This window comes from Haliotis asinina, chromosome 4 (genome assembly GCF_037392515.1).
Source record: "Haliotis asinina isolate JCU_RB_2024 chromosome 4, JCU_Hal_asi_v2, whole genome shotgun sequence".
Classification (NCBI taxonomy): domain Eukaryota; kingdom Metazoa; phylum Mollusca; class Gastropoda; order Lepetellida; family Haliotidae; genus Haliotis; species Haliotis asinina.
In genome coordinates, this window is record NC_090283.1 from 12,859,470 (window position 1) to 12,885,380 (window position 25,911).

General features: G+C 41.5%; 1 protein-coding gene and 1 pseudogene across 1 annotated transcript; both read left to right on the forward strand.

Annotated features, from left to right (window-relative positions):
* The first annotated feature begins 1,363 nt into the window (after window positions 1-1,363).
* LOC137280775 (uncharacterized) lies at window positions 1,364-9,152 on the forward strand. The gene is made up of 10 exons (XM_067811988.1): window positions 1,364-1,424; window positions 2,388-2,498; window positions 3,228-3,401; window positions 3,549-3,816; window positions 4,513-4,684; window positions 4,947-5,124; window positions 6,878-7,021; window positions 7,155-7,304; window positions 7,401-7,514; window positions 9,005-9,152. Exons 1-10 carry the CDS (start codon window positions 1,364-1,366, stop codon window positions 9,118-9,120), a joined length of 1,488 nt encoding a protein of 495 aa, XP_067668089.1. The 3' UTR covers window positions 9,121-9,152.
* A 1,975-nt stretch (window positions 9,153-11,127) lies between these two features.
* LOC137280776 (uncharacterized) lies at window positions 11,128-20,507 on the forward strand (annotated as a pseudogene).
* Window positions 20,508-25,911: the final 5,404 nt, after the last annotated feature.

A 25,911-nucleotide genomic window follows, 5' to 3' on the forward strand; every position in this document is an offset into this window, starting at 1 on the left:
TCGAACTAAACTATGCCTTCGTCTTCATCAACGTATTCATTTGTCTTAGTCAACGTAATCTTCATCAAAATCATGAGCCAATCAACACACAACCATACACTACCGTTGACAAGTTGTTACAATGTCTGAAAGAGTTAACGAAAAACCTAATTACCTGGGACTAATTTGCTATTACAATGAAATTGCAACATGCAAAACGAAAACTGGGTGTGAATGCATGCCCTAACGTAGGTATGGTTGCCATTTGTAAACAGTCGAATGTCGCATATATAGAAACTCTCTCACTTTGTCCGGCTAAAGGAATTTCAGGATATCTAAAAGTCTCTATTTACCTCATTCGTAAATATTGTGAAGTAAATGTCCTTTAGACGAGGTTCCCGCGTTTTCAGCTCCAGGATGAACGAGGCTCCGCAGTATACAGTTGCCACAACGTAGAGAATTATTTGCAAACTTTAAAAAGTCATGTAACGTACATTAAAAGACGCTAAAATGGCCTGGCCGATTAAATAGCAACCACATAGGTAGATATATGTTTTCAATGTCCGATTTCATTCTAAGCTGATCCTTACCAAACCTGGAGTAGTGTATACCTCGAAACAGGTAATTGCCTAATCTAAACATATAATCCTTACAGTGTAGGGAATCATTCTGTTTTGATATGTTTTGGAAACGATACGGAAGCCAACAAGACATTACTAACTAATCCCAATCTCCTAAGAAATATCGCTTTGACAGATTTTTTGCAATTCCCTGGCAATGCTATGACGTCATTAACTTGATGATGTCACAATCCTATGACATCACCTCACTGCAAGTCTAATAGGAGTGTCGTGTTCAGATATGTACATTTTTCATTGAAACAAACGAGGAGTGATTGCACATAATAAATAGAATCTTACCCTCGTGTATTCTGATATATAGGTAGGTTGTTATGATATAAATATAAACACTGGTTGGCAAAGTGAAAAATTAATATAATCGGTATGCCTCGGCTATTTGCAACTTTAACACTGATATCAGTAGACCATGTAGAAGATTCTCAATGTCGTTTACACTTTGATATGCACACGTTTCCTGTTTTCATTCCTAAAAAAACATCTTTTATCCTCGCAATGACACGAGGGCCTGTGGGCTTACATGGGTAACGGTCGAGATAGCTTGAGTAATGAGGCAATAATCAACAAGACCTTACAGGTGACAAACAGGTAAGCCAGTTTTGTAGATTCAGTGTGCCCTTTTTCGGGGTCGCGATAATCAAATGACGTCAACGAGGTAAGTCTTGTAAACACATACGACATCGTTATTAAATCTCACCACGTGTTTGGTCACGTGAGATCTTGTCCAGCCAGAGATACCGGTCACCATGGATCTGCACATTGGCGTGTTGGTCTTTCTTGTCGTCTTACTGTGTATCGCAAATGCTGGTAGGTTGTTATGATTTTACTCTGTGAATATCATATATTTATCTGGAGCATGTCCTCGATTTTAGCACACAACTCTGATACCTTTACGCTACATTATCAGGTGTCGTTCCTCTATGACTTGTCTTTGAAACACTGACATACACACCCCAAAATAATTATATATATCAGGTAGTTGAAATTTCACTGATATTGATCGCATTGTAACACTGTACAACATACACTGTATTTTCCTCGGGTTTTGAAGCCTGACAGAAAGCTGTTCCTACTTACCGAAGCCTTAATTAACGCTGGCTTAATTAATTTCTGATGCTGGCAGAGTTGCCTCCCTTAGACAAAGCAGAATCGAATCGTCTTTGAAACACTGACATACACACCCCCAAATATATCAGGCAGTTGAAATTTCAGCGTGTTTTCAGTTTCCAAGCGATGAGGTGTGATGTCAAATTGTTTGTTTTATCTACAGTATGTAGTTCAATCATAATGCTACCATAACATTAACAACACAAAAGAGAACAGATACACGACGAAAGTTTGTGCACTGGGTGAAACAGCGTTGTTGTTACGGAGTAGTGAGTGTGCGAGTTTAGTTTTACGACGCTTGTTCTATTTTGTACAAAAACACAAGGCTCAAAGTATTTGGTGTCATGCTATGTATATTTAGGAAAATACCAACACAACAATGGCCTGTTCCTAAAGGCAAAGAGCCATGATGCTAACGCTCGCTTGCTACGCCAAAGACCCGGGTTTTCTTCCACATGTGGTTGACGATGTTGGAATGGATTTCTTAGATGTTGTTGCAAACAGTGTAAAGCTACACTCACTCACTCACTAACTTACTTTAAGGTAATACTTTTAGGAAATATGCAAGAAAGGCACCCACATGATTTAAACCTTTGTACGAAAGACACATACATTTATGTTATATTGTTATGGTAATTAAATGACAGTTATGATTTTACACAGGTCGAATCAAACACCACGTTCCCGGCAGTGATCTGACCTTGACCTTTGAGTGGGAAGATCCTCAGCTACCTCCAACAGAGGCAGATTATTATCACATGAGAGATGGCGCTGGTAAGACTGTTGTTTTTTATTGCGTCACCGCTCCTCTCATTTACAAGACAGACGGAAATCCCCGACTACCAAACTGTAGGATCCTATGCAGAATGCATGTTAACTTGGCACTTTTGATGGATAATTCAAACCCCGGAGAAAAGAAAGTATATGATATATTTGATTGGAATTATTCTATGGCAAGCATGTGGGGGAATGGTATGTATCTCTTATATAAACTGGTGTACCCAGCCGTTGCCTTGAAAACTGTGCAAGAAGCTGAAAATATGACAGTGCGTGTGTGCGTGTGTGCGTGTGTGCGTGTGTGCGTGTGTCTTATGTGCTGTTCAGAAGTCGGTATTTGCGAAAATGGAGAAGGTGATCATCCATAAATTCTTTCATCTCTCATTTTTCCATCCACCGACTTCTAGAGTGCCCTCCAAACAATAAAGAAAGGGAAATGTTCTCTGTGCTTAATCTGTATCAATTCAAGTTTCTGCCCAGTAACGTCTTAAACCTTCATGTCCTGTTGCGATCAACATTCAGATGTCATCTGTATACATGTACACATGTATCAAAGATATTTACCTAAACAATGAATACAGCTGTCTGAAAATGAAAGGGAATGTTTTGCAAATGTTGTTACTAATCATTAACAAACTAAATGAGACTTTCGACAGCAGGCAGGAGTAAAGAATTGGTGATTTATTTATTTATCCAAATCCGAAACAGAACTGCTATTGGTTTCAGGTTTTCGTCCCAAGAGGGCAACTGGAGGTCGTCCTGGCCATTCCACCTCCACCAACACGTGCAGCAACATCCGGGGAGTTCCTGTGCAGTTGAGGAGCGCAAGCAACATCAGGCCGAGTGGACTGGCGTATTTCTATCAGAAATATACAGAGGCATATGGGATACCCGTATTAGGTGATAGAATACGTACTGAAAGATCTTAACATCTTCAAAATACTAAGAAACCAGGGTTTGAAGGTATTCCCGGCTATGTATTGCTTGTCGTAAGGGCAGACTGAAATATTACATTCGTAAATAAGTAAATAAACGCCTTTGTTGCAGGTTCCGTCAACGTCCCCGACGACGCTCTTCGCCGTGCCTGTTACGTCCTTCGCTTCCTCCTCGCCGACCACAGCGGTGTGCGACAGTCCTACTACCGACTGTCGGGGAGGGTGGCAGTGATCGGAGCTCGGGAAGGGACGGTGTCCATTCCTGAACACGCCTGGCTTGGCCCCGCCTGGAACGACCGAGCACGTGGACTTGGGGCGACAGAACACGCCCCAGTATCAACAGGAGGCGAGGAAAACATCCTGTGTTACACTGGTGACAGGTGAAATACCACAGTTTCTTGAAAGAACCGAGGATGTTGGACGTTAATGATGATTTTTGTTGATGTGAAAAACAAGAGCCTCAGGTGTCCTTTGTTTGGACTAAGTCAGCTGGGATGAAAAATGCCAAAGAGGGTTTTCTGTATGCTGACCAGAAGCACTTTCTTCATAGATGAAATTGTAGATGAATTTGACATGAGACTGTTTAGCACATTAACCGAAGTCACCGTCTAGGCTGCCTGTAAATGTTAATAATGGTAAATTTATGAGAGTGGGATTAAATGAATATTTTCGCTTGCACCATGAAAACACTTGTATTCATAAAAATATCCCACCTATCCATGGCTGTGATCCGCATAAAAACGTTGACATCCTTTGTTAAATAATCGAATATATTTCAAGTATCAATTGTGATTGTATAGATAAGTAATAATTTCTATCAGAGCAATAATTGAAAACATTTTTAGGTGAGAATTTGAAAAAATACGAATGCAATGCAAAGACTCCTACTACTGCTGCAGCTACTGCTACTACTCCGGACTGCAAATGTTACGAAAATGAGAAAGCGATATCGGTACTACTATAATGACATCATTTGAAGACAAAAAGCTATGCTTTTGACAGAAGAAACTGATAAAATTAAAACATCTGCTAATGCGACTCACTTATTGTACGTACAAAGTATCATATACAATCAGGTATCGGGATGAAGACATCTTCCTTCACGAGTTCGCCCATGGCATCCACCTACTGGGCGCCAAGTATGCCATTCCAGGTTGGCAGAGTCGCCTACAGTCGCTGTACGACCAGGCCAAGTCTGCCGGTAGATGGCGAAACACATACGCCATTACTACAGTGGAGGAATATTTTGTAAGTAAAATGTGACAGTGCGCGTGTGCATGTGTCCTATGTGATTTTCGGAAGTGTTGTTTCTAGCAACATTCATCAATGTCCTGGTTGGATTGTTGTCTCAGTCGTTTCAGTTCAGTGACGTTTCTTTATCTTAATGTGTCTTTGACAGATATATCCTTTGTGAATCACGGCAATCCACATTATGACTTTGACTATGACCTTGCCTGTAACCCTGACCCTGACCCTGACCCTGACCCTGACTGTTAACTTCAATCCTTAGGCGGAAGGGACACAAAGCTACTTCAACGTCAACGCTTACTCTGCCGTCCCCAACGGCATCCACAACGACGTGAACACCCGAGAGAGACTTCGACCATACGATCCCCAGCTGTATTCTCTGATACAAGAAGTATTTCCCTGCGGTAATACGTACCTGAAAAGATGCAATACATCCAGAGGTAAGCAACATGCCATATGTATTGTTTTCCCCTTCACAATGACGCGACTGGGCATGCTCTATAAAGGGTCTTATAAAGAGTTACGCATCATAACTTTGGTATGATCTCGTGGTCGTTGGTTACGATCCTGGATCGTCTTTTTGGAAGGCTGGTGCTAAATTTTTATTCACGTTTTCATCAAGACTTACATCACTTTTTCTTCTCCCTCAGATAAGCAAATAACTGAACGGCAAAGTTTAATGTCACACAAACTACAAAATCACTGTTACATTTTCACTACCACCAATAAATGTTATTACATAGACAGACAAATGTGTCAAGGTCCATAAGAACAGCACACCATTTCTTGTCTTTGAATGTCATTTAGAAGTGAAAATACATAAGAATGAAGATTTTTATGGATATCAACTTCTTTATGAGAGAACACAACGTTTCGGAGTTAATGCTTACTCCTTCACCTGATGAAGGAGTAAGCATTAACTCCGAAACGTTGTGTTCTCTCATAAAGAAGTTGATATCCATAAAAATCTTCATTCTTAAGCACACCATTTGCCAACAAGCCACAACAGCCTGCGGTTTGTCCCCTCATGCATTGATGAAGGCATGGTACCATCTCGTCTCTTGGACCGCTAAACGTGTAAATCGACAAAACAGCAACTGCTTGACCATTAATTTTTTCAGACACGCTTTCTATGGTTCAAATCCAAAATTGGTAAGACTACCAGTGAAGAAACTCCAATAATGTGTTCCTGATTATAGAACATAATTTTCGCTATGATTCAGTGACAAGTCAGCCAAACCGCATGAACTAGCTCGTCTCATTTCATCGTATCAATCCCGTTTCAATCTCTTCATGAATGATATGTGTATATCAAGGACTTGCATGTTTATTGATGATCGATCGAATGGACCCTTAAGGAACCAATAAACGTTTGTCTTTTTGTACTCTTTTAACTATGGCATATGAAGGACTTGGTGTTAGTCTTAAGCAGAACACCAAATGCATTCTCAAAGAATCATATCAAGCGATTGAAAGTTACCCCAAAGCCGTTTGCTTCAATCTTGCCCGCCAACACAGAGGTAAGGAACTCTGTCGCCAGAGGATTGCAGCGAGCCAGAAATCGAAATGTCACTTAAAGTCAGTTCTGTAATCAATTAATAAATAGATTATGGTTTGCTTTCAGAATCGTCATGGAAAATAAGTTGAAACTCGGAAGCTAGGCAAAACAGGCGACAATATTAAATGGCATTATATTGTGAAAACATAAAGCTTTCATTTGACACAACTGCCGCGATTTCTGGCGTAGACGAACCAATAAGTATGACAATTTACCCCCTAAAATGTACATGAAGTCTTTAGAGGCCCACCCATACTGGCACACCTCTGATTGGTTGACATTTCGATCGCGGGAGAGAATTGTGATAGAAAGGTCAACGTAACGGTAATTAAACGTTGAAATGAGTAGTGTTAATGACGGGTTTCACGTATAACGGCACTAACAAATGATTTATGTATTTGTGCCCCCTTACATTATATGGGATCTTTAAGGCTAGCGTGTGTATTTTCAGAAAGGTAACGCCATGTTGTTCTATATTTAACTGTTTTCAAGGAGCAGGCGTATGGCCGTGTTCTGTGGTGTGTGAGTCTCCGATGTTGAAGACGTTTCACAGTCCCTCTCTACCCATGGTATGTTTTACTATTCTACGATTGTATGAACCGCTTACTATGGCGTATACACTTCCACTGTCGCAGATGCCGAAAGAAACCAACAACTGAAGATGAACTGTAACCAGAGTGATGGGGGCGACACAGATAGCGGATCCGGAACTGGAAGCGAATCTGGAGCTGGATCCGCAAGTGGATCTGGAAGTGGAAGCGGAAGTGAAACAGGTTCAGGTATGGAAAGTCCTTAACGGGACATTTTTTAAATATATTTTTGTATTTTTTATAATTCGCTTAGACCTATTTAGTTGTAAGACATTACTTACACTAAAGATCTGTCAAAGTGAATACGAGCTCTTCATTTTAGGAACCTGTCAGGACAACAACTCCAAATGCAGGTCGTGGGCGTCTCAGGGGGAGTGCGGCTCCAACCTCGGCTATATGCACGTGCACTGTAGAAGAAGTTGCAGTAAATGCGGGGCAGATGGAACCGGATCGGGAAGTGGCACTGATACAGGTATGGAAGCTCGAAGGGACACCCATCCGATAAAAAGACTAAAGACCTTTGCGCAAATGATCTGTCTGGAGTGAATACCACTGGTGTTTATTTCAGGAACATGTCAGGATAACAACGCCAACTGTAAGTCGTGGGCGGCTCGAGGAGAATGTGACGCTAACCCAGCCTACATGCATGTTCAGTGTAAACAAAGCTGCAACAAGTGCGAAGGTTCGACACCTTTTCTTGGTTTCTCTTCTTGGGACACTATTTACATGCGGGAGGCATGATAACTGAGGGTCCTTTCATCTTCGGGTCTTTGTTTTATAGTAAAAGCAACAAGACCTGAGACGCATTAGATGCTCACAGGACTGCGTGCCTTAGATGAGCCAGAATCCTTTGTTTGTAAAAATATCGACATTCATTCACCTATGCTCATCTTTGGTAAATTTGACGCTTGAATTTGACAGGAAAACTGTTACGGACATTCACACACTGAATTATAATTGTACTCTGCGACCTATCAAACGTTTAGACTCACTAGTGTATATATGACAATATGGCAACTTACTTCAGTCAACTGTTCTAACCTACATTTTGTAAACTATTCTATACTGTTTAAAAGTACTGATGTAATGTAAAACAAATTCGTAACGTTGAAAAGAAATGTTGGAATGGTGAAGCTCCGTGAAAATTGGCGAATTCCTATCGGTAAACCAAAACGCAGCTGTTCGCATGCACAGTATCTGCACATGCTTTTCAGTAATCTGATGCATGGTCCCAGTAATCTGATGCATGGACCCAGTAATCTGATGCATGGACCCAGTAATCTGATGCCTGGACCCAGTAATTTGATGCCTGGACCCAGTAATCTGATGCATGGACCCAGTAATCTGATGCATGGACCCAGTAATCTGATGCATGGTATGGTTCATCTGCATAAGGTCTGCAGTTGGTTCTCCCAAATTAATGGAGAAATTCATCTTCGATGTAACTATACGAACACACATAACATGTAATGTGTGTTTTAAGTGAGTGTAAACTGTTGATGAGGAGTATATTTATGTAGGTAAGAGTGAGTGAGCGAGCGCGATAGTGAGTGAGTGAGTGAGTAACGTTTTCTGCCGCACTCAGCACTATTCCATAATATGGAGGCAGTTTGTACATTATCGAGTCTAGACCGGACATTCCAGTGATTAACAGCATGAGCATCAATCTTCTCAATTGGGAACATATGACATGTGTCAATCAAGTCAGCGAACCTGACCAGCCGGACCCGTCAGTCGCCTCTTACGACAAGCTTGGGTTAATGAAGATCATTTCAAACCCTGATCTTCGCGGTCTTGTAGAGAAGACGATAAACATATTATTGTACATTTAGCGTGCAGATGCATGCCAACATTATTATGAAGATTTCTCGATCAATCCGTAACACCTTATGTGTTAGTGTTTCACAGTTGCGTTTTTTTCCGATCAGCACCGTAAATTTTCTATTACAAATTACCACATGCCAGTTTTGCTCCTTTTTGGTATCATCTCAGTTGCACTCGGTTTGTAATTATTTCTTATTTCTAAATACAAAAAATATTAAATAAATAAAAAATAAAAAAAATAAAAAATAAAAATTTTAATAAATAAACGTGTCAGTGTGGCTGCTTTTGGTGCCATCTTCGGTGTTGAAGTGAAGTTTGTAATGATTACTTTTTATTTCATTTTTGAAGGTGCGTCTTGTGCGGATACAAACGTCTACTGCAGCAGCTGGGCAAAGAGTGGGGAGTGTGGACGGAACCCCGCCTACATGTTGTCCTCGTGTAGACGCAGCTGCGGTCAGTGCTGACAATGTCCGTGCAATAAATCAAACAACACGCACTTGACTTGAGTCTTCATTTAGTGATGAAATATTTGTCATTTGCGGAGAGTTAAGCTTCCAAGGCTCGCATGTTGACAAATATACACTATTAAAATGTTTAACTGCTGATAAACACAACATGCCCATAAGCGTGACGGTTGATAATATTCGACAGGTAACGCTTGACCTAATGCCAAAACATTCCCCATCCCTATCACTCAACCTACGGCATGTCTTTGGTCAAGACGGACATTCCCTCAGCACTATCAGGGGTCAGTCATTTCAAGCCCAGCGGCACACACAAGATGTGGTAACCAATTTGCTATCTGAAACACACAACATATAAAGTTGACGAGTTTGAAGTAAGGGCACTTACCAAGGATGAGTTTGATGGTTTTTAAGCCGACAAAACCACGTTTTCAAATTTAAACAAATTATTGGAACAACTGTCATTTTTTACCGGAACAAACCAACACATTTGGTTCCGCACGTTCATGAATATTTGCTACAGTGAATCTCGTCAGTTACCCCAACCATAACTATCGTCCTTTAGGCGGGGTTTGTGGATTGCTAGGGTCAGGATAAGCAGGGTTCTTCAGTATGTCCGTTTTGTTTGACAGATGGAAACCCGACTCCTCTCAAAAGACGGTCATGTTAACTGTGTAAGGAAAACGTGAACATCAACCGTTTGTGAAGTGTATCCCTTAGGTCTTGAGACGAAGGTCAATGTCACCGTCAGAGTATGAAAAGAAAACCATGTGACCTGAATTGAATGTTATTGTATGCTCGGCGTCATTAATGAAGAGCCAAGCTATTGGTAACGCTTTTTCTTAAAAGCTGTAAAATCGTTAAATCGTTTTTGGTTAACACACACACACACACACACACACACACACACACACACACACACACACACACACACACACACACACTGGGATTATTTACATACCTACCAATAGTAGATCCACCAGGCCCTTGAAATGTCATTATTATGTTCGTTAACGAACAATCGACAATCTGTTACAATTGGCACATTTCATAATTGAGATTGTCAGTATGTAAATCCATCCTATATGGGATGTTTGTCACAAAGTCTGGCAGACTTATAGAGAGGATATCGTATGAGTGCCCATGTCATACTATGTTTACCACAAGAGTGCCTAAATGTTGGTATTTCCCGAGTGAGAGCGAGTAAACATAGCATGTTATGGGTACGGATATAATATTCTGTTCATTACCAAAGTCGTCAAAATTGAGGAAAATAAACCACAATCTGTTTTCAAACACGAGCTCGCTACCCGCCGTCGTCGCATTTAGAACGCAACGTCACATAAGAACCGTGGCGTCATGGCACTGTTCATGACGTCACCTTACCATGACAACGTGACATTTTGCCCTAGGGCATTGTATGGAAAATAGGAACCCTATGTTTGCCCTTGAAGGTGGCAATAAATAGAGTTAAGTTGTGTTGGGATTGTTGAGCTTTAGTGCCATTGTACACTTGTTCACAACATATCAGAATTCAAGCAGATTTTTATAAAGTTAATTCGTTTTTGGACTTTTGAGTGTTATGACAAAAGTCCAGCACACGTACATACGAAGGATTCGTGTCAGGCATTTTCAGAGTGAGGGGTTTGATCAGACAGTAATTCGTTCATAAACAAACCTTTTTGGAAACATTACAACAAAATGCCTTCAAAGTCACACTAATGTTTTAAACAACACTTGGTCTGAACACGCCGAATCCAATGCATTGCACAGAATCGGATATCGCTAAGGAGCCCGATTATGGTGCCATCACAAATCCACATTTGTTCGGGAATTTTATGTCATTTTCCAATTTCTGTGTGACGTCACGGTTATCAAGTGAAAACGGCTGCAACATGGTCGATCTTGTGAAAAACACGAAAGACAATGTTTATTTTCTCACCACCTGTGAAGCCACGTGCGTGTATATAAGAGCTTCAATTTCAAACGCAATGACATACAGGCACCATGGATCTGCATACAGGCGTGTTGGTCTTCCTTCTGGTCGGACATAGGGTTGCTAACTCCGGTAGGTTCAAAGTCTTAGTTAGTTATTAACGAGCTTGATTCGAAACACGGACACATTATGTGAGTCTCGGTCAAAGGTCCTAACAACAAAGGCACCTCGACAAATAACCAAACGCCGTTCACTATATGCATTAATGGGAAATTTAGATTAAAGTGAGGGAGTGAGTTTAGTTTTACACCGCATTCAGCAATATTCCAGCTGTATAACGGGTAGATTGAACACAAGAACTGATTAATGACATGACAACTTGTATTGCTTCATATCGTAATGACCAATTAATAAATATGTAATTAGCAAATGACTTTAGTTTGATCACGTCAAGTATTTGACGTCTAGTCACATATCTTTTCACAGAAATGTATGTACACCTTGAGGAAGCCGAACTCGACTGTGAGAATATTTTTTTCGCAAAGTACCAATTTCCTTTATAGGTTGCAGATTTTCCAAGTAAGAAGTTATATATTTTCTCCATTTCCTTGATAATGATACGATAAAATGCTTCAAATACTTTATAAAAAATGTAAAAGCAATGACAAAAGTTCATCATACTTTAAAAAATGTGAAATACGTGTTCCTACTTAAGTTAATATACAAACTGTATGAGCAGTGAGAAATGCTCACTTATTATGAAATACATGTGTACCTAAATTTTTGAGTTGAGTTGTAGGGTTCAACCGAGTAGGGCTTTACGTCACATCGGCTTTATTCCAGCCATATAGTGACAAGGTCAAGTTTGCATTTATTACTCATTTATTACTTTGAGTAAGTCAAAGGCCTTTAAACACTTTGTTTTCAAATATTTTATGTGTGGAATGTGCCCTCTTCTACAGCATATTCTTGCCACGACATGAAATATGGAAGTCATCTCCGAAAAGGGACCCATCAACTATTTAAAACTTTAGTGAGGCTGTTAATTTTGATGCTGCCTTGAGGGACGCCCTGGTGGTAACAGTCGCGCTTTTGAAAAATTAAAATTAAATCAAATTAAGGAGATTTTGTCTAGAAGCTTTTGTTACGTCCTTGAGTTTATGTAGCTTTGGCCCTGAGGGTCGCCTCTGTGAAGCCCATTTCTGGTGTCGTTCGCAGTGATATAGGTGGTTCAGTGCTCCAAATTACGTAAAATCAAACTCACACTCAAAGTCCCCCAAAATACTTAAAATTATAAATGATACCACAGGAACCTAGAAGGAGACGCTTATGTCTTGAACCGTTTTACTGAAGGGACATATGTCTTATTTTCATTATTTATTTTTATCATTTAATGACAGTTATAATTTTATATAGGTCGGATCAAACACAACGTTCCAGGCAGTGATCTGACCTTGACCTTTGAGTGGGAAGATCCTCAGCGACCTCCAACAGAGGCAGATTATTATCATACGAGCGATGACTCTGGTAAGACTGTTTTTGTTATTCGTCACTAGATCTAGACTCACCATTTCGTAACCCGCAAAACAACTTGTCCACCTATCGCTACAAGTATACTGGGCAAAAGGCCCCTAAAATCTGTTTTTCAAAGTAGAATACTTAAAACGCTTGAAATCCATAAAAATGTCATTGCTAATTGTGAATACAACCCGTACACCAATGTACTGCACACGAACTCAACATTTGAGAAACCGTCGCCAAAATTCAGCACTTTGAATTAAAACTTGGAGAAACGCTGTAAGCATTTTGCACATGCAAATACGAGTACTAGGCTGCATACCGACGGGTATAAAAATGTGACAGTCCCGTTGCGAATCACTCTAAGCTGTTCCGTATTTGCGACAAGATGCCAAGACTGAATGAAGAGTGTAGAAACAAAGTGGTAGCGCTACAGACTCCTCTACTCTGCAAGAGAGTAGGCCAACAACTCCGGCGCAGGACTGCTTCATCCGGCATTGCGTTTGCTCAACCGGACAACCAGTGCAACATACACAGCCAACAATCTTCCTGGACTTCGTAGAGAAAAAGCGCAAACCATCAAAAGTCGCCTGCTACAGTATGGGATACGACCAGTGCGGCCATATACAGCATCTGTTCTGCGGCATCATCAGCAGCAATGGTGCAGAAACGTTCGACCATGGACCCTCGTGCACTGGAGTAGGATCATTTTTAGTGATGAGTCGCGGTTCTTGTTGTATCCCCATGACGGTAGGATACGTGCCTACCGGCCGAGAAATAAATGCTACACTCGACACTGTATTCGTGAAGTTGGAAGATATGGCGATGATGGTGTCATGATGTGGGCAACATATCCTTGAATGGTAGGACGGATCTGGTGCACGTACAGGGAAATTTAACTGGTGTACGCTACCATCATGAAATCCTCCAACTTCACCATTGACGTCGGAAGAGGGATTTTCCAGCAAGACAACGCCAGAGCGCCAGATCGTTTACTGCACGTGTAACCATGGAGATATCTTGCCAATAACAACGTGAATGTGATGCCATGACAGGGCCTGAAATCTCTTCTACTAATTACTGTCAAAAGACATTGTGTAACAAAGGACGCATATTAAGGTGTGCGAGGGAATCTCATAATATACAAACGCATGTAAGATGAAAAACATGGCAAACCCACTGAACCTGGAGACAGATTGGGCTAGACAATGCCATAGAAGGATGTACAATTACTATGGGAAGAAAGTGTTTAACAGTTTGTGAACTGAGGGAACCTCCTAGCATTTAAACTCATGTAAGATGAAACAATTGCCATGGATTTGAAACTGCTATTTGTTAACATGAGAAATAGAAGGATGTACAGTGAAGTGTATAGATTTTATAGAGACTGGATATTTGTTTAGCTACAACCTAAATACCAGATGTTTCTTTGATTATACGTGGGAGTGACCTAGTTAGAGTTTGGACGCTTTGGACAGTGGATCGCAGGTGTGCAGTGTTAAAGCGTCTGCCTATCACACTGAAGGCCCCGGTTTGGTCCCCTGTGGAGGCACCTTGGTTCGGGTCCCGAGGTTGGCACATTTGCGTATTATCCTTGGACAAGGTACTTAGATACGCATTGTCTCAGTTCACCCACGTATAAAATGGGTACCCGTGAGGATGTGCTGGCAATGTGAGTGTTTTGTTCATCCAGTGAGTACCAAATTCATGACCGGTTTGTGATCTGCTACGCTACCTACAAGCACAAGTAGTAGATCAACAAAGTTGAAATCCCTTTCACTCATTATGATTTCCAAGCCATATAGCTGGAATACAGCTGAATGCGGCGTAAAACTAAACCCACTCACTCACTCTCTCATTATGTTTTCCATTTTCATAATTATGTTAACACAGGAGAACATTTTGACTCGTCACGCCGGAGACCAGTGCTCGATGCGATAGTTACAATGAGTGAAGCGCATTCCAAGCGACCCCCCCTGCCAGCGTAATATTGCTTTAGGATCGCTAAAGCGACGTAAAACCATAATGATGCAGGTTTCACAGGTTTAGTACTTGAAACGCGTGTATCCTGGTATCTCCTATTTTCGACGGTGTAAGAGAATAATGTCTACATACGGGAAATCCGGAAGAAACAGATGTATTCTTGTACACGAGAAATAAAATTCATTTTTTAAGTTATTATTGACTACAGCCGGTTTTGTTTTATTTGTATTGGATCTACCGTTACGACGATCGATAATAGAGGACCCTTCGTTGTGTAAACAAATGGTGACGACGCCATTTTTCGACGGTCACGTGATGCTCAGGAAATATGGGAAACAATGTTAGGAGGCGTAACAGGTTTTACTGACCATATCATAATTCGGTAAATTCCACAAATAGTTCGAACGTCTTCGTGAAAACTGAAGGTGATAACATCAGTAAAATCCAACATACGTTCCAGTAGGTAAATCATCGCTAATCTTCCTCAATTTCAGACCGACAATGCGGACATAAGAAGACAGCATGTCTCGTAACACGTACGAGCAGAGCTTCAAATGCACTCATTTTCCACATGCCACACAGTCGGCCAATTTAACAAATGTCAAACTTGCACAGTTGCTAAAAAAAACATATTTTCTCGAAAATAGGAGAACGTCGAAAAGTGGAGAGGACAGGGGGATATTTAAGTATGCTGTGGCCAAACCCAGAAACATGACGGGCCGAACCTAGATTCAAACCCGCGGTCAAAGGTATGCCATGGGGACTGGACAAAATCCCCGACAATCAGCTTGTAAGAACCTTCTACACAAGAGAATGCATGTCAAAAGGGAGGTGTTCATGGCTAAATCAAATGCCCGACAAAAGAGGTTATGGCCACGTGATGGGTATGAGGTGCTCACGTATTTGATACGGGAATCATAAGTGTAATTTGGATGAGAGACTGGACAGAAATCCCCCACTACCCTATTGCAGCCACCTTATATGTAAAGGAATGCACCTCAACTGGGAATTGTTCATAGAAAATCACACCCTGGAGGAGAAAGAAAAGTACATCACATTTTATTTTAGATTGAAGAGTTTCTTGGGTGATGTTTTCGTTACTGATTTCAAAGTCTTCGATTTCCAGGGACCGTTTTCTGCCCGTTTTAGCACGTCTCAATCCTTGTCATATCCAACGAGTGTTCATGACAAATACAGATATCTCGAAATTAAAGGGAATATACTTAAATTTTGGCGAAATTCTGTCATTAATCTGTAATGCAATGAATGGGATTTCCAATTTCTCAAGTACTAAGAAATTTGCGATTGTATTATATTGTATGCTATTAAAAGTAATGCAATAGTTCTTTTACATGCCACTGAGGCTTAAATTTACGCTTTGTTAAGATGTTCGTCACAGGAGGGCAGCTAGAGAACGACCAGGTCAGTCCACCACTACCAACACGTGCAGCAAAATCCGGCGAGTTCCTGCTCGATTAAGGCGCGCAAAAATCATCGGACCAAGTGGATTGTAAGATTTCTACCAGAAGTATACAGAGGCGTATGGGATACCCGTATTAGGTGATCCTTTGTTTGTTACTAATGTCGCACTGAATTGTTATTTTGCGGCGGTCTGTATTACCTACAGTACTGGTATGCCTCACTGCTTGGTAGAAAGAAATCAGGGTTTGAATGAATTCCCAGTTAAATGCTGCTTGCCGACTGGAACATCTCATTTGCTTGTGTTGAACACGGGGACTTTTAAAACTAGCAACAGTGTGTATTTTGTCACTGTCGATGTCGTAACAAACCAATATATTGCTATCACTGTGCAGTATTTGTACTTATCGATTTTCTTGTTTATTGTATTATGTACACAAACGTATCACAACACTAAATGGCCAATATGCTTCAGTGGACCAATTACAAGACTTATATAGCCATAATGAATTTGCCGTCGTTTCATCGGGTCTGACCGCCATTGACGACCTTGCACTAGAGGTACACCGCACTGAAAATAGCCAACTTAATAGGAAGGAATAATATATTTCGCTGGGGTGACGGTTGAGACTGATTTTTTTTCATCACTTGATGCTTGTCCTGGAAATTGTCTGAAGAAATATACGCTTAAAAAAGTAGGGGGTCTTCATTTTTTTTATTTACGATTAAAATATTTGGGAGATTTATCGGAGTCAATCAATTTGGATATGATATTGAATTTTTTGAGAGTGCATCACCATTTGCACCATTTACAACCATAGTTATTTGGAATGTAGTCGCTTTTGAAAGATGACTGGTGTATGGCATGTAATACGATTTTCATTTTAAAACAAACGACTAGAAACAAGCACTAACAAATGTGTGATGCAAGATGATCACGTGAGTCTCAAAATAAATGGTCTAAGTGATTTCTCGACCTTCTTGAAAAATAACGTGAAAATCAAGAATGGGATCCCATGCACTTGTATGGGGCTACTGCGTTGTGCACGTGCATATCATGCGTTGTGGGGTGGTAATAGAGGGAAATGGTGGTGCGTTCATAAGATGTCTATCATTGAAACATTTGTTAATGTTTACATTTTCTATCCAAATTGAAAGTTAATTATTACCTATGTTTTTAAAGAGTATATCTGTTTTAGATGTATTCATTTTCATATCTATTTGCGACTATAACTTTTAAGTGCAACAGGTTCCGACAACGTCCCCGACAACGCTCTTCGCCGCGCCTGTTACGTCCTTCGTTTCCTCCTCGCCGATCACAGCGGTGTGCGGCAGTCCTACTACAGACTGTCGGGGAGGGTGGCAGTGATCGGAGCTCGGGAAGGGACGGTGTCCATTCCTGAACACGCCTGGCTTGGTCCCGCCTGGAACGACCGAGCACGTGGACTTGGGGCTACGGAGCACGCCCCAGTATCAACAGGAGGCGAGGAAAACATCCTGTGTTACACCAATGACAGGTGACATAATACCACAGTTTTCTACTACAGCTACTAATATAAAAATGTGATGGCTGAATTTGAAAGTAAGAAAGACTGAATTTACGCCAAATGCTTGTCTGCATGTAATACACGCCTAGGTATGGGGACGAGGATATCTTCCTGCACGAGTTCTCCCATGGCATCCATCTACTGGGCGCCAAGTATGCCATTCCAGGCTGGCAGAGTCGCCTACAGTCGCTGTACGACCAGGCCAAGTCTGCCGGTAGATGGCGAAACACCTACGCTATGACTACAATGGAGGAATATTTCGTAAGTAGAGATATTACAATTGGTTTGAGAGTGGTTGTGATTGCGTGTGTACCTGTGTATGTATGGTATGTTGGTATGTGTGGTTTCTCAGAACTTTCATTAACGTTCTGATAATTTCGACGGATTAAATCAACTGTACCAGACAAAAGGTTTTGATATCACCTAGAATGTCACCCTGTCTACATCCTTATCGCCATTTCAGCCACATCTTACAGGAGACAAATGGCGTTGCCCTAGAATGCCCATTTTGTACACACGAGAAAACAATAGCTCTAGCTAAAGGGGTCTCTTCGATTCACTGTCTTAATCGCAAAATATCTTTGACAAAATGATCATAAACTCAACAAGTCATGCATCCTTGGCAGCAGATAGTAGGACTTGACCACGGCTGTATTTGTGGCCATGACCTTGACTGTTACTGCCACTGTACGTAGCTTCATCCTTGACAGTTAAATGCAGGATCCGGGAGGTCAAATGGCACGCAGGCAGGTCGAGTTTACTTCATCAAACAGGGGAGCAGAAAATGTTATTAATGTGGTGTTCGTGCGATTCGTTACAGAACTTGTCCGGAAAACATTTCTCAAAACACAATCATTTCATGTATTAACTGAGTTGTTTCTGAGTCTTTAACTTTACAACGTGCAGACATCAGGAATCCGATGTACTGGCTGTGACTCTTTACATCCATTTAAATTATCACTGGAAACACCAGTTGCTGCTGGTGAGTGTTGATCGCTGCCTAAAAGCCCGAATCGGAAGCATTAAAACATCTATAGCTTCTTGTTGAAAGAAGGTTTGACATTGCTGACTATTTCACGACGACGAGATGTCAAACGGCGATCTTGTCTTTGCTGTTCGGACATGTTGACAATCAACTGACACATGTGCGCCCCCGCACAATAATAGACTCAACCAATCACGCAATGTATTAATATTCACTTGACCAGGTCAAGCTGAATAAGTTGTAAGTCTGTTACCTGTGAACATTCGTCACCCTCTGTCCCTAGGCGGAAGGGACACAAAGCTACTTCAACGTCAACGCTTACTCCGCCGTCCCCAACGGCATCCACAATGACATCAACACCCGCGAGAAACTACGAGAGTACGACCCCGACCTGTTCTCTCTGATACAGGAGGTATTTCCCTGCGGTAACACATACCTGGAGAGATGCAGTACATCCAGATGTAAGCAACCTGCCATATTTATCGTTCGTTTCCTTTACAATGGTGCGAGTGGTCTCGTCTAAACTGTTCGATGAGTTGCGTACCTCAGGATCGGCCTGGGCCATGTCTGGTTTAGTATTTTCGTCTTCTAAGATGTACGTGCTGCTAATGTAAACCGTGTCCTAGTCTCTCTGTAATCAGGTTAGTTAGGTTAGTTTCTTATGGTGTATGTGTCACTACTTTTGAAAGACGTTTACAGGTCCCTATGTAGCCACGGTGAATGATGTATTTAATGGTGTATGAGCTTGTAAAATGAGGGGAAGTTTTGAGGACCGCTGTAACTACGAAGTCTTTGTGGAACATGTGCTGCTAATTCCCTCTGCAGCCACGCTGTAGACTACGTTCCATGGTGTATGAACTTCCCCTACACTTGTAATGTCTCAGATACTGAGAGAGGCCAGCATCTGAGGATGAACTGTAACCTCGAGGGAGGAATCAATGAGACTGGAAGCGAAACCGGATCCGGAAATGGAAGTGGATCCGGAAGTGGATCTGGAAGTGGAACAGGTTCGGGTATGGAAAGTCCTGAGAGGGGCATATGTCCAATTCACTAATACACATCATACTGCAAGGCAACAATATTGCACAAAGTGTCTCCTTGAGAAAATACGATCTCTTCATTTCAGGCACACGTCAGGACAACAGCTATAAGAATTCTTTGATTGTTTGTATTTATCTACTCTTATTAAGATTATGATCCTTTGTTTAACAGTTCAACCCGTGAAGGTCCCGGGGTAGAATAGGCCTTCAGCAATCAATGCTTGCCATGAAAGGCGACTGTGCTTGTCGTAAGAGGCGACTAACGGGAACGGTTGGTCAGGCTCGTTGACTTGGTTGACACATGTCATCGGTTCCCAGTTACGATGATCGATGCTCATATTGTTGATCCCTGGATTGTCTGGTCCAGACTCGATTATTTACAGACCGCCGCCATATAGTTGGAATATTGCTGAGTGCGGCGTAAAACTAAACACACTCACTCACTTGTTTAACAGTCCAGTACCTACCTTCCATTTTCGTCCTGAGTTTAGCTTTACGTCACATGAGCGTTATTCCAGCCATATAGTGACGAGATCAAGATTCATGCGTATTTTGTAATGACATTCTCCCAACAGCAGTTGAACGAGGTATGCAGGAAATAGGATACAATATATTATTGTACATTTAGTATACAAATGTATGATACCATAATTATGTAGCACTCTCAACCATTCCCTTACTCCTTGAAAGGTAGTATTCGACACTCGATCTCTTTCGATGACTACCCCAAATACCGAAATACCACGTGTCAGTTTTGCTATTTTTGATATCATCTTCGGTGTAGAACCAATGCACGTCAAGAAGCTAGTAAGCGCTTCTTCTTTGATGTTTCAAGGTGTATCTTGTGAGGACACGGACCCCAACTGCAGCAGCTGGGCAAAGAGTGGGGAGTGTGGACAGAACCCTGGCTACATGTTGTCCTCGTGTAGACGCAGCTGTGGCCAGCGCTGACCATGTCCATGCAATAGATAAAACAACATGCAGCGCACTTGGGTCTTCGTTTAGTGATAACATATTTGTCATTTGCGGTGAGCTGATGTAATTAGATAATTTAACATAATTAACTGAGCAGTACATTTCCAAAATGAACCCACTGTTCGCCATTCCGAACAGATCCGCTAAGATTCAGGCATGGTTCCTCAAGGCTATCTTAACGCTATGACTGTCGTCAGTCTGTGTTAAAGTGTGGGAGTTATCTCAGCGTAGATAATGGGTTGTCAGGCTCATTTGACGCATGCCGTATCCTTATTGCGTAGATTAATGCTCATGATGTTTATCCTTGGATTGTCCGTTCCAGACTCGATTATTTATAAACCGTCCCCATATAGCTGAGTGCGACTTTTGGTATCGCCAACAACAAACGGACAAAGAACCTTAACGAACACGGGCACAGGCAACCTCTCGCACTGAAGTACACTACCCCTACCGCCATGTGTCAGAAGCTATTTTCTGATTGGAATGTACAGCCCATTATGTGTTAAGTATAAAACATAACACACGGTTGAATACTTTCTCGGACATGCTTTATATGATTTTTCATTCAATTTAAAGGAAGCAAAGATGTATGAGGAAGATTTTCAAGAAACAGTAAAGATTTCTATCTGTATATTTGTGGAAAGCGTGAGTTATGATATTATATGGAAATAATTATGTAAATATTTTCAAGGGGTACCTGAAACCCGGTGCCCACTCTTTCCCTTGTGACTAATTTAAATGAAACAAATTAACCTCATGAAGAATCTAAAAACCTGAAATTAAAATTAGCAAATGGAAAGAGACTTGAAAGAATATGATCGGTTGTATGTTTGTGTCGTCAGCGTGTGCGAGTGCGGGTGTATGCGCTATGCGAAAATGTGTGCGCGTGCGTGTGCGTGTGCGTGTGCATGTGCGGGCTCGCCTGCAGTAAAACCTGTTTTGAAGCAGTAACCGCCTGCGATGCCATGGGTTCCGCTATTTATGGCCATCGCACTTCTTGCATAGTATACGCTAAGGCGACCAGACTTTGTTTTATCCTTTAATGCCGAGGATCAGGCAGAGTAGCAACAAGTAACATTTTAACGTCCTGTGTTATGACACGGCCTAGGGATCGAACCACCGACACTCATCCCAATGACAGGCCTGGCTCATGACGCCTATACGTGCATCCTGGTCATATTGGATCAGTTCTCCACATCTTCACATGTCTCTTCCAGTGAAGGCCCGGATAAGAATTAGTCGTTAAACAGTCCATGCCTGTCACTTGAGGCGACGGACGACATCGGTGGTGGAAATCGCTGACTTGGTTGACACATGTGATTATATCCCAGCTGAGAAGATTGATGCTCATGATGTTGATCACTGGATTGGTAGGTTCAGATTCGATTATTTTACAGATCGATGCGTTGTATTGCTGAGTGGGGCGTTAAACAAGAAACAATCAAATCACGTGTCAAATTCACATTCATCAGTTCTTCAACACACACACGTGAAGGTCCCGGGGTAGAATAGGCCTTCAGCAACCCATGCTTGCTATAAAAGGCGACTATGCTTGTCGTAAGAGGCGAGCAACGGGATCGGGTGGCCAGGCTTGCTGGCTTGGTTGGCACATGTCATCGGTTCCCAATTGCGCAGATCGATGCTCATGTTGTTGATCACTGGATTGTCTGGTCCAGACTCGATTATTTACAGACCGCCGCCATATAGCTGAAATATTGCTGGGTGCAGCGTAAAACTAAACTCACTCACTCACTCTTCAACACACACATGATGTTGTGGCGGAGTGTGGTCCTGTACATAGAGCTCAGGTCACAAATCAGTTGAACCAGTAATACGGTAATGGATATAGTATGTCTAACCTGATCCCATACGGTCGCAAACAAACATGCATGCCGCTTTTTAACTTCAATAATGTTGAACGGCGCCCCGTCTCACCCTTTCGTGTACGTGCAGGCACGCGGCGAAGTTAACAGACTGCAGTGATTTTACGACGGCATGCAACACTCTACACTGCTGACTGCACACACCATAGGGGACACGCCAGCTGGGGAGGATCCGTATTGGATCTGTCACCCTTTTTACTCTTGATCCCAAATCAAACCTTGCTTCAGCCGTGATCCAGTAGATATGTTTCCCAGTAAACGTAAATACAAACTAGGAAAACATATACAAATAGGTAATCTGGGTTGTTGTTTTTTTCTTTTTCTTTTTTGATCCAATTAATAATGTTTAAGTTTGGGTTAATGTTTTCTTTAAAGATATACACAACTTCCCTTACCCACAGGACAACATTTATTCCAAGCCGCCATTATGTTTGAGCGAAGTTTAGCGTCATGGGGATGGTAGTAAAGGCAGATAGTCAATAAATATCACGACTGTACTGATAGCTGGGGGATGGCGAACAGACAGCTTTTAATTTGTAGTACAATTTATGAAACAAATCTTAGTGTTTGCTTGATTGCGCCAATCTGTTATCAGGCACCATGAGGCACTGCTGCACACAGCATTGTTTCATTAATAGTTGAAGGACAACTTTGGGTCGAATACTTTACGGTAAGACACGTCTGTGTGTGGGTGGTGGTGGTGGTGATTGAAGGGATGAGTGGTGTGGTATAAGTGAAACATTGCGAACAGGTACTTTGGCTACATTATCACTCAACCAATTCGTCGCCTTACATATCACGTCCTGGGAACATTCTGCTCTGGCCTTACCGTTTACAACCTGAAACAATTTGTTTACAATTTGTACAAAATATTTGAATTACATTCATTGACATGTCATTTGGAGTCATGATTACTGAATAAAGGTTGTCAGGGACTACGCGGCGACGAGTAATCCCCTTATAGCAATATTAGCATTTTGCATGAGAGCACGCACAGCAACCCCAAGATCGCAACAACAAGATCGGGGTTAGAATCGCTCTTCTGCAACCCATGCTTTGAAAGAGGCTACTTATGGGATCGGGTGGTCAGGATCGCTGACTCTGTGAACACATGCGCCGTATCCCAGCTGAGTAGATCGATGCTCGTGTTGCTTGTCACTGGATTGTCTGGTCCAGATTCGATTGTTTTACAAACCGACACCATTTAGCTGAAACGCGACGTTAAACAGCAAACCAGTCAACCAAAGGGCAACGCGATTTATTTGAAATGAATTTCCTGCAGTACGTTAATATAATTAGTAGTTTCCAACTAAACATCTTCTATGTAAAGAAAACACATGACTGACATTGTAAGCCTAGTGCCTTTGCTTGCAGGCTGTGCCTGTTAGTTTGGCGCAAAAGCCAGACAACTTTAACACTGTGCAAACAGAATTGTCTACTAAAGATTAACACTCAGATAGATAAATGTTGACCTCAGACCAGACTGCCCCGGACAATGAAATGGTTTATTGTCCTGTTTTTTAAAAGGCTGTCTCTACACGCACTTGTGTAATGCATTTTTGAATAAAGCAATAACTCATCGTAAAGATGTAATAAAATGCATTACTTAATTCAAATATTTTAGTTCCGCACTTGGCAGGCTCTGAGAATATATTCTAATTTGGGAGTACTGAATACAGTTTGTAATTGTAAAAGTACTACGATGAAATTGAGTAATTTAAAAAACTAATTTGAAAAATACCTTAGATGCATGCCACCTGCACTTTCGAATTCATTTGTCGTTCAAATTTATTTCAGAACGGTTGGTTGAAGTTTTTGATACACCCTATCTGTTCAGTTATATTGTCGTACCCTGATAACGTACAACGTTACGTCATCACCAAATGAATACCCCACGTCGTACCTGTCGACGTGATCGACGTTACTAAAACTGACCACAGCTACGCTTTCTCGGTGACAAATAGCCTAAGTGACCACACCCCTAATCATCTTCATACAGGAATTCCGTTAGGTATTTACACGCCAGTGCCACCCATCACTAAAATGCCACGACCAGTTGCTCATATTATGCACGTTAAAGTTTCCCATGAATCGAAGGTCACACCAATCGCAGCTATAGACACTCGTCCGCCCAGGTGAGACGTTAGCGTAATGATATCCAGGTGTAGCCACTCTTGTGAAAGGGCTTCATCCGCGAAGAACAATAGTCCCTCTTTAAAAGCCATCTCAAATTACCCTGTAATGTCAGGACGCTGAAACCCACCCTAGATTGATTATAAACTTTCGCTAGTTGAGTCAGAGAAGGTGAGAGGCATAGGCACAACTCCCTGTCAACCGGTGACAACTATGAAAAGTGCCTTGTGGAAAATCTGCCAAAAATCATGTTTTCGTAAACTACCGGTGTCGGGTGACAAAGAGGCTATTCAATGAAGCCTGATTGAGTCGTCGTTTGGGACGGGGAGTCGGATTTCATGACTCTTTAACTCGGGAATTTCAGGGGAACTTCGATTGTTTTGAAAAGATGAGCAGGTTTAGACGCAAATTGTGCTGGTTGAGACTGACAGGACTATTCATCAAATGTGTCACCTCTGGTTTACAACTCTCTGTTTTAAGCTGCATCGGTATTTCAGAGAGACGGCCTGGGACCTAGAGATTCTTTGTCGCCAAATGCCTGTTTTGATAATTGCTACGATAGCCAGTTTAAAAGTCTATAAATTATTCAAATTCTTTACAAGTCTCACGCATTAAGATGTTAGATTGGTAGTCGAGCGGTTAGTGCTAGAACACGCCCGCTTTGGATCTTTGCACGGGTCTGCTTGTTCATTTACTTGTACAGATTCCAGATGCATCTGAACAGGCTGAAACTTTAGAACTCTCCGGACTTAAGCCACTGTATGACGAAGATTTTCCGACTCAATTCTCTGTAAATTCATTGGATACTTCATTTTGGTAGCTATGAACACCGAATGTAAAAAAGTTCAGTGTTAAGGAATACCCAGTCTCGATTTTCTGCCGAAAAATGGTCTATTATCTGATAGCACCGGCGTAAGAAGCTTCTCGAGGATGCTCTGTCACGAGTTGTTCCCCTTGTTGAAAAGGAATTATCACATTTTGGATTAAAGATGGTGCATCATGCAGTGTGTTTGAAATGGATTCTCTTCAGTCAATAATATGGTTTCTAAATATATACAGCTTACGATTCCAGGAAATCAAGACAAATGGCTGACCCCTTTTCTTGCCTGTATATTTAAGGAAATGTCAAAAAGTCTCTTATTAAAACTTAACTCTGTCATCAATGAAACACGATATTATTTCAATCGGCATTAACGAAAAATTACAATTTAGCACCTGTTTGTTGCAAGTAAAATTATACATACATGTGTATAAAATGTTATCTCAGACCCAAATCCCCAATGTCCCCTGAAAATGGAATTCGGTTCTGCCTTAGCCCCTATCCGACGATAGTTATACAGTGGAAGCTGTCAAAACCGGCACTCACTGGGAC